At 56.0% G+C, this 9590-nt stretch overlaps 1 protein-coding gene across 3 annotated transcripts; it reads right to left on the bottom strand.

Moving 5' to 3' along the window:
• Nucleotides 1-1314: 1314 nt before the first annotated feature.
• Nucleotides 1315-8787, bottom strand: SLC22A6 (solute carrier family 22 member 6). Of its 3 annotated transcripts, XM_015079899.3 has the most exons (10): nucleotides 8120-8781; nucleotides 7646-7749; nucleotides 7254-7408; nucleotides 5841-6009; nucleotides 5266-5389; nucleotides 4994-5109; nucleotides 3706-3920; nucleotides 3497-3605; nucleotides 1793-1996; nucleotides 1315-1591 (listed from the first exon to the last, which is right to left on the bottom strand). In XM_015079899.3, the coding sequence occupies exons 1-10, from the start codon at nucleotides 8486-8488 to the stop codon at nucleotides 1504-1506; spliced, it is 1653 nt and encodes a 550-aa protein (XP_014935385.2). In that variant the 5' UTR covers nucleotides 8489-8781; the 3' UTR covers nucleotides 1315-1503. The 3 variants fall into 3 exon arrangements, with proteins under 3 accessions (XP_014935385.2, XP_014935386.1, XP_026900895.1); XM_015079900.3 differs by lacking the exon at nucleotides 1793-1996 and having other exon boundaries at nucleotides 8120-8784; XM_027045094.2 differs by lacking the exons at nucleotides 1315-1591; nucleotides 1793-1996 and adding an exon at nucleotides 2012-2989 and having other exon boundaries at nucleotides 8120-8787.
• Between the last annotated feature and the right edge of the window lie 803 nt (nucleotides 8788-9590).

Raw genomic sequence — 9590 nt, 5'->3', positions numbered from 1 at the left:
TGTGTGCCATCCCAGGGCTTTGTGGCTTCTTCAGGGCAGCTCTGGGTTACCTCCCCTCTCCAGGTTGCCCTGACTCAGCTAGAGCCCTGTGTCTTACCTGGAAGACAATGTGTACAACTCCAGAGGTGTGGACTTTCCCCGAGGGATGGGGAGGGGCTGAGTCAGCTGCAGGGGAATGAGTGATGGGCAATGTACCAGGGGGACAAACATGACTGAGAAGGCACATTTGCAAGAGGGGATGGCTGGTGCCCTGACCCTTGCCACCGGGGGCGCTAGCTAATAGGGCTGTCTTTCCCACGGCCCGGGACTTCCTTGAAATGAGCTCCCTTGCCGACACAGGGGATTGGATAGCCTCCTCTTTTCTTGACTGTGACCTCCAAACTGCCTTCCATCCCTCCTTTTGCATGGTTCTGACCAGGATTCTTTTTCTCCTCCCCCTTATCCTTCTCTCTCCTTTCAGTCCAGGAGGGAGGGGAAGAAGCCAAGTCCTGGGGGTGCAAGAGGCCAAAGTCTCAGTGCCTCATAGCCCTGGGCAGTGGAGGGGGTCAGGTGCATGCGTTCCAGAGGTGGATTGTCTGTGTTCTAATCCTGACTCCACAATTTACTAGCTGTGTGAATTTGGGCAAGTGACTTAACCACTCTGTGCCCATTTCTCAAATGGGGGATAAAAACAGTACTTATCTCTAGAAAGTTACTGGGAAGATTAAACGAGTCAGTATATGCAAAGTGCTTAGGGCAGTGCCTGGCGTCAAAGTGGCAGTTGGTGCTGGCTCTCTCTGGCTCGGTTCTACCCTCCCCCTTCCCTCCTCCCTTGTCTCCCCTTCCTGCCTGCAGGAGGCAGACCAGCGAAGAAAATCCGCAAAGGGTGGTGGGAAGGCTTAGGGTGGCTAGTGGACGGAACCTCCAGCTGCAAGGCAGGAAGTGACAAGCTGGTTTTGAGTTTGGACCCTGCTGGGATCTGGAGGATCAAGGGCCAGCGTCTGTGGTCCTTTTTCTCCCTCTTTGCTGCAGGAGATTCCCATTTGCTCTCACAGAGGGGGAGGAGCCTGAAACAAAGCCTCTGATTGGCTGCTTCCATTCGGTCCCTTGTCAATCTCCAAACTGGGAGGGGGGGGAAGGGGAGGAGCATAAGATATTATAAACTCATAGGAGTATTTGAATAGGATAGAGAAGGAGGGAGGGAAGAGGGTGGAAAGTAGGGGCAGGGGAGGGTTTATGAAATACTGGAGGTTGAGGGCAGGGATTGGACGGTATAAACTTTTGGCCACTGGCTGATGTGGAGTGACTATGACATCTGAGACGACAGAGACCAAAGGAGATGCACACGGACCTTTTAATGACGTGGTCTTGGTGGAGTCTATTCACGGAGGGAGACCCCAGGGAGGTGCTTTCCTGAACCACAGCCTGGACACTTGGGCTGCCATTTCCCCTCCTCCAGTGGGTGGCTCAGGACCCGTGGGACCCTCACTTCCTTTTAGGCTCTGTGAGGTCCCTTCTCAGTGCTCAGAGTCCATTCTCTCGTGCGGAAGCCTGGAGCGGGACCATTTGCTTCTGCTGATCTTGCTGCTGCCGTCTTGGCTTTCCTCTCCTCCTGGGGGGGGGGGGGGGGGCAGGAGAGTGGTGTCCTGGGTATGCAGCCTCCAGGCCAGGGCCAGGAGCCGGGGGCTTCCGGGGAGTTCTCTACTCAGCTGTGCCCAGCTACCATCTCTCTGCCCCAAACATCTACTGCTTCCAGGAGCCGGAAGCCCCAGGAGTCTAGGGTGCGTGACCTGGGGTAAGTCCCTGCTCCCACCTGCTTTCCATGTCCTGCACCGTGTCTGGCAGTGGCTGGCCCAGGGTCTCTGGCAGGAGGGCAGTGACAGCACTGGCAGCCACAGGGACCGCACCGTAGATGAAGAGAGGCACGGAGGGGTAGATTTCAGCAGTCATGCCCACCAGTGGGCTCACGATGCTGCCCACTCGGGCCATAGTGCTGCCCATTCCCAAGCCTGTCTGCCTGTGGGGCCCAAGGTGGGGTGGTGTCAGTCATTGCTCTGGCACGAATGCTGAGGTGCGGGGGTCAGGGCAGCTCAGGCTGAGGCCTCCTGGTCCCTCGTCTCTTCCCCCATTTGACTGACAAACCAATTTGCCATTTGTCTTGGAGATCTTTTTAAAAAATAATTATTTCTTTATTAATAATTTTATTTATTTCTTTATTGGAGCCCCACATGGGGCCTGAACTCACAACCCCAAGATCAAGAGTCGCATGTCCTACTGACTGAGCCAGCCAGGCATCCCTGTTTTGGAGATTTAAAAAAAAAACAAAAAAACCCAGACAACCATAAAAACCAAAAACAGGTGGGGAGAGGTTCTGGCCAAAGAATCAGGAGACTGAATTTCGCCTCGGCCCTTAACCTGCTGTGTGACCTTAGGAAGAGTCCCTTTTCATCTCTGGGCCTCAGTTTCCTGAGCTGTCAAATCAGACAGTTCAGTTAGGCCGGTGGTGCTCAGATCACTGGGGCGGGGCGGGGGTGGGGGTGGCTTTTGAGTTATAGTTGCTCTGGAGCAAACAGTCCTATTGGATTAGAATCCCCAGGGGAGAGGACCTGGAGACTGCACGCTGAGACTATGTTCAGAACCTTCTCTATGAAAGCAGAGGTTAAAAACGTTGACTCAGGAGACAAAGTGCTTGAGTTCAAATCCAAGCTTCCCCACTTACAAGCTGTGTGACCTTGGGCAAATCACCTAACCTTTCTGTGGCTCACTTTTCTCACTCATGAAATGGGAATAGCCATAGCACCTACCTTATAGGCTTGCTCTGCGGACGAAATGAGTTGATATTTGTCAAAAAGGTTAAGACGGTGCCTGGCACATAGTGAGTGCTTTCTACTGTTGCTCGTTCCCCTGAAGTCCCATGCAGGCACAGGACGGTGACCATGACCCTGCTGGTTCCGAGTAGCCTAGGGCAGCCTGGCCTTTCTTTGACCTCTCGCGAATTTTGCATCCCGTTCTTAAAACAGACACGTGTTTCTTGTTTCTTAATGCAAAAATGCCCGGCCCCGCTCCCCAGTGGCACTCCGAAAGCAGTGCTACGTGTATCCGTACGGCTACCAAGCGCCACCCTTATTAAATGTGGCCCTTGTGATAAGAAAGAACTCTCCTGTTTGGTCTTTGGTTTCAGATGGACCACTTGGTTTATAGATGAGATTAAGAATTGGTGGCAGCTTCTAACTTGTGCCTTGGAGATCAAGGTGGAGCTTCACTCGATTGCCCCGTGAGATGTGACTTCTTGGCTGTCTGCTCTGCCCTGCTCCTTTGGAGAGCTTTTCCTTGGATCGGGTAAGGGCTTAGTGGGCAGGGACACCTGCGTTAGCCATGGAGCGTGTACCGAGTGGCTGATACATGCCCTGCCTGGATGAGTGCTGTGAGGGGCCTTGGGCCATGGCATTCCGGATGGTGCTCTGGGGTCTGACCTATGTGCGAGGGAAAGTCTTGTCCCAAGACCCCTCCCACTCACCGGATCACCGTGGGGTACAGCTCCCCAGTGTATAGGAAGATGCAGTTGAAGGAGGTAGCCAGGCAGCCTTTCCCCAGAACGGCAAGGGAGGTTCGGACCATGGACTGATCTGGCAAGAAAGGAGGGAGTCAGTGGGAGCTCGGGAGTAGGGGCTGAGAATCTGGGGATAGGGCTAAAGATGAAGGGCCAAGGTACTCTTGGGTGCTCACCCTGGGGTATCACCCCATTGACCAGGATGCAGATGCCTGCCAGCAGCAGGGAGGCCATCTGGGCAGGCCGGCGGCCCAGAGAGTTGATGACAAGGAAGCCCACAAGCTTGGCAGGCAGGTCCACAGCACCAAAAATCACCTGGATTAGGTAGATGCTGACCCCAAAGCCCTGCAGGTCCATAACCAGCCCATAGTAGGCAAAACTAGTTGCAAACCTAGTGGGGAGGGGGGGAGGGGTATGGAGTTTGTCAGGAAGGCATAAAAGAGGGGGTGCTCATTCAAAATGGGGGCGAGCCACACTGGGTGCCCTGCTTAAGAAGCTGGAATCTGCCTTGGCTAATATTTCGTCAGACATTTAGTATGTATTTCGTGGAAGTGGGGGCTAGTTCTCCCATACCCCAGCTTTCTCCATCTTCTGCTAACTAGAGTCCCTGGTGTATTAGGGGGTTTTGGCTTAGTCGTCATGTTAAGATTTACTTAGTTCTAGTCTTTATCTTATCTGTTGCTACTGGCCCAAGGGCAGGTGGACTTTCAAGCCGTATCTTTCAGGGTCAAGGTGTTGGGGGGAGGTCAGAGCTTTGCAGACCTGTGCATGGTTCTGGGATGGTTCTGGGATGGGTGCTTCTTAAGAAGTCAAGAGCCCACGAAATGAAGCTTGGGTGATTGGATAGGACCTGCAACCGGGAGTAAATCCCAAATTGGAACCAGAGAATTCGTCGATGGAAATGCGGAGCGTGCTTCTAACTATCATGGGATTGCTGTTGGCGGCATCAGGAAGGTAGCACATCAGAGGAGTAATGGGGAACGTTGCAACGGGAAAGGAACATTTTTGGCTGGGATCGGCCTTGGCCAGAGTGTTACTTTTGGAGACGAGTTTTGGGCATCTTATTGCCCACGTTTGTGTCTCTGGCAGGCGCTGCTGGGCCAGGAAAGTCTCCAAATGTTTTGTAAGCCAGACGGGTCTTTGCCTTTGTGGTATAATTCTATGGACTCTGGGGGTGACCACTCCTGATGAGGTGTTTCCATACTGGAACAGAGTTGGTAAAAGGGGAAGACGGAGAGATGGATGGCCAGTGTGGGGACCAGGGGTGAACTGAGGCTGGAGGTCATCTCGTTCTTTAAGACTGTCCCTGGTGGAGGCTTGCCGCCCCTCACAGCAGGTGTGCTGACTTTTCCTCCCTTTTGCCTGGCTTCTTCCACTCATTACATCCACTCTCTCTCCCCAGCCAGCCTTTCGTCTCTCAGGCTGTCTCTCTATCTCTTTGCCACTAGGTCTGTCTGGGCCTACCACAGCATGGAGAGGCAGAGGAAGAGGTGGCGAAGGGCGGGGCAGCGCAGCAACTCCAGGGCGGATGCCTGGCCTTTGCCCATGGTCAGCTCCTTCTGCAGACTGGCCCGGAGCACCTGCCAGGATGGGCAGGGCTCAGGGCCTGGACTCCTCCAGAAGCTCCTCCCAGCCTAACCCCTTACTCAGGGAAGCCCTCTGGGACCTGAGTTCAGGGTTTGAGGGTGGAATCCTGGTAGGGTGTCACAGGAGGTCTTGTGGGGGGGGGGTCTTACCTCCATACTTAGCTTGGTCCCCTCTTCCCGCTTCCCATTGATCCAGGCCACTCTCTGCAGGGTCTTCAAGGTGAGGTCTAGCCTCCCAGAGGAGGAGTGCCAGCGGGCAGACTCGATGAAGAACCTGGGAGCCGGGGTGAGGATAGGGGTCAAGGTGGCTTCAGTTCCAGTCTGCTGGGCTGGGCGCAGGGGGTGGGCTTCCCAGGGGCCTGCAGTGGGATTTCTTTTAAGGCTGGGAACCCAGAGGTTTGGCCAGATCCCTTCCGCTAAGACCACAAAGCAGTGTCCAGCTCGGTGATGGCTCATTCCCCGACTCAGGAGCTCAGCTTTTGGGCGCCGAGTAAAGAGAGCAGTGCAGGCAGGCTGGAGAGCCGGGGGAAGCCGGAGGAAGCCGGGGGAAGCTGAAGAACCAGATACCCAGGGCAGGTCCTTCCTTGCACAGCCTCAGAGGCACTGGTCTAGGTGTGACCTTCTCTGATTCTGTGGGGTAGCGTGTGTGAGATCTGGGGGGATGTCTTGTCCCTTGCAGCCCTCTGGGCTCCTTTGCAGCCCTGCCCACCCTGGGCCCCACACACCAGGAGTAGATGAAGAAGGCGAAGAAAGGCACGGAGACCAGCAGCTGCAGGTGGCGCCAGTGGGGCACAGCATAAGCCACACCGGCCAGGAGGAACTGGCCCAGGCTGTAGACGTAGCCTATCAGGGTGCCCACACAAGCCCGCGTGTGGATGGGCAACCACTCCAAACCTGGAAAGAAGGTTAGAACAGAGTGGTGCATCTGGCTGGGCTGCGGGTGGATGGAGACCCCCCGGGGGCGGGACAGGCAGAGACCCCTCTCTCCACCCAAACTTTCATCTGTCCCAAGGCTCAGTGGAAGACACATCTAATGAGGGTGGGTTCCTTGATGGGGGGGCGTGGGGGACTTTCGGCGGACGTAGAAATGGGGAGATGGGTTTAGAATCCCTAGGAATTGTTCCCTCCACCCCGCTGCTGGGGTTTGCTGCCCCCCGACCTACTGTCCTGGCGAGGGCCCCTTTTCCCTTCAGAGCGTCTCTGACCATTCAGTGCTCTCTCAACAGCAGCCTCTCCCCTGGCTTTCCCCAGCCTGGGCCGATTCAGCGGCCAGAGCAGCTCGGAGGAGACAGCGGCTTTTCTCCATCTGGGAGGGTCAAGGGGGGAGTCGGACCACCTCTCTGCTGGGGTCTGAAGAGGCCCAGCCTTGTTCCTTGTGGGCTCCTGATTCGGCTTCTGGGCCAATGACTTGGAAGCAGACTGGATTTGGGGGCTGAATTTTCTAGGTGTCCTGCCCTGGCCCCACCCGGGTTAATTCCTGTAGTCCAGAGGACCTCCGATCCATAGATTCCCTTCTGGGCTCGAGGGATGCCCTTGGGCAAACCCTTTCCCTTCTCTCCAGTCTCAGGTTCCTTATCTGAGAACCAGGGGAAAGGGAGTGACCTAACGGAGGGAGCACATTGATGGTTCATGGACAGACCACGCTCAGTCCATTAAATGGGTTTGGTCTACACGATGCTGGCTTGACCTGTGTTGAAAATATTGGAATTAATTTCCAACATTAAAAAATGGGGCTATTTTTGCGTTAATAAAGAGGAGGGAGTGAGATCTGACAGCCCTGAACCTTCTGGCTAGAGCAGCTGAGTGGCCCTGGCCCCTCCAGATGGGGATGTGACTCTCCTTTGGGTACAGTCCTCACCGTTCCCTAATCCCTCTTGTACCCAGTCTGCTTCAGTCATTCATGGGAACCTCCTGGCCCTAAAAAAATGGAGTTTGCGATTGTGTCTGAATGAGAGGTCAGGAGTTCGAGAAGAAGGCTCTTATGTTGGCCACCCAAAAGAGGGCAGGGAGGATTCAGGAGTGGGAACAGCAGGACCGGGGTGGGGGGAGCCGGGAGAGGAAGCTGGAAAGTGGCTGCTGGGTTGGGTGGTCAGAGGTGAGTGAGTGGGGGCCCGCCCTGCCCTCCCAGCATCCCTCACTCAGTGTCATGCAGTTGAGGGCGATGCTAGCCAGCGACATGCCCGAGAGGAGCCGGAAGGCACAGTAGACGGGGAAATTGGGAGCGAAGGCTGCACAGGTGCCTGACACGGCTGTCTGCAGGTAGTTCAAGATCAGCACCTTCCGGCGGCCCAGCCTGTGGGGGGAAGGAGGGGACAACAGCAGTAGGGGTCCTGAGGATTGATGGTTCCAGGCTGGGTTGGGAGAGGAGCGTTTGCCTTGGTCTTTTGAGGACCTGTGCGGTATCACGAGGCTGGCCCCGAAGGTCCTCAAACCAGCCCCTGGGTGGTAAGGCCGACTTCCCACTTGGTTCCCGTGAACCCAGCCGAGGCCCGGGGCCCAGCCCGGCCCCTTGGCTCTACCCAGGACTGACCTGTCTGCCAGGTACCCAAACACCATGGCTCCAAGAAGCACCCCTACCATGTACAAGGACTGGGCCAGCTGGCGTAAGGCCCTGTTAGAGCACACGAGGTCCCACTGTGGGGAGAGGGGGCAAGGGTCAGGCAGAGACGAGCCTGGGCTGCAAGGCTCCCCTTCCCGTCCCTTGGGCTGGCCCTCTGAGACCTGCGTCAGCCCCTTCCCTGACACTCCCCGTCCCCGTTTGCTTCCCCAGTCCCGGTAGCTGAGAGACTTCCCTGGACTCTGATATCCCCCTTTTCTACAAAGGCCCCCATCTTGAACCTCTTTCTTTATCTTCCCATCTTGGTCTCTGGAAAATCTGAGACAGGTGTGTGTGTGTGTGCGTGTGTGTGTGCGCGCGCGCGCCCGGAAGCATCTGTCTGTCTGTCTCAGTGGGGAAGGCAAGTCTGGTTGTCACACAGAGCAGGGGGGTCCCGGGTTTCCTCACCTCAGTCACGATGGTGGAGGGGAAGGTGCTGTTGTCATAGATCCAGCCGTTGGTGCAGGGCTCTGTGGCCCCTGTGCTGTTGGCGTCTGTGCTGTTGGGAAAGGGTGGTCCCCGCCGGGGGACGGTGAAGCGGAGGCAGGACTCGGGCTGCCCCTGTCCGTCCCGGGGCAGCCAGGCCTCCAGCCCCCCGTCCTGGCTGAAGTTGGCCTCGGCGGGCGGGCGGCAGTGGTGGGTGGGGATGGCCGCGGTGAAGTTCTGCAGCGTGTTGTGGGAGGCCATCAGGAGCAGGGGGAGGACCACCAGAGTGACCTGGATCTGCTGGAAGCGGCCGACACCCCCCACCTGCTGCAGGAGGTCGTTGAAGGCCATGGGGCCAGGCCCGGCCGAACGGCTGGGGGCTGAGGACTTCCGCCTAGCACCTCTGTCCGTGCGTCTGTGTGCCTGCTGTCCTTGGCTGGAGGAGAGAAGCTGCCGCCGCTTCTGTGGCTGACTTGTTCCTAGAGCCGAATCTGAGCTGGCTCTGTGGGGGGACAGGAACCCGGCTGGCGGCCCCTCCTTCCTTCTCTCTCTCCCTGTGTTCTGTCCCTCCCTTTCCCTCGAGCCTCCCCTCACTTGGGGGTGGGGTGCTTTGCTCTCAGGGTCTGCAGAAGCCCTGACCCCTACATGGACAGGATTTAATCCTTGGCCTGGAGGGAATGAGTTAACGTGTGACTTGGTATCAGAAGGATTAACCCCCTGAGTATCCTTATGTCAGTGGAAATTCTCCAAGTGGGTATAAAGGGCAGGAGAGTGGACCGGGACGGGAGTGGTGAGAGGGGATGGACTGGGAGGGCCTGTCTAGGCACCTGGGGGGTGGCAGGGGCCAGGTGGGACCTTACGGTCTTCCTTTTAGGGAGAAGACTGGGCTCTGGGAAGTGTGGTGGCCTCTTGAGGGGACTTTTTTCCTTTTTTAGTGGACACGATCCAAGCAGTCTGTCTTGGGGAAGAGTTGCCAGAGAAAATACAGGACTCCCAGTTTCAGATCAACACATGCGTCTTATTTTAGTGTAAGTGTATCCCTAGTGTTACCTGGGACATACTTATAAAAATCATTCATTGATCTGAAATTCAGATTTAACTGGGCATCCTGTATTCGTTAATTTTTTAAAAGTTTATTTATTTATTTTGTGTGTGAGAGAGAAAGAGAGAGCGAGCAGGGGAGGGGCAGAGAAACAAGGAGAGGGAGAATCCCAAGCAAGTCCCGCATTATCAGCTCGGAGCCCTACACCAGGCTTGAACTCACGAGCCATATGAGATCATGACCTGAGCCGAAATCAAGAGTCAGATGCTTAACCGACTGAGCCACCTGGGTGCCCCTGGGCGTCCTGTTTCTTATATGTTAAAACTGGCAACTCCAGTCTTTGGTCTCCTGGGGACAGCTCATATCTTATGGGACCACGGCTTTGTTCAGCTGGAAGAGACTATAGAGGTC

The sequence above is a fragment of the Acinonyx jubatus genome, chromosome D1 (genome assembly GCF_027475565.1).
Source record: "Acinonyx jubatus isolate Ajub_Pintada_27869175 chromosome D1, VMU_Ajub_asm_v1.0, whole genome shotgun sequence".
NCBI classification, from domain to species: domain Eukaryota; kingdom Metazoa; phylum Chordata; class Mammalia; order Carnivora; family Felidae; genus Acinonyx; species Acinonyx jubatus.
Note: the sequence above shows the minus strand (reverse complement) of the source record. Positions and strands in the feature narration are given on the sequence as shown.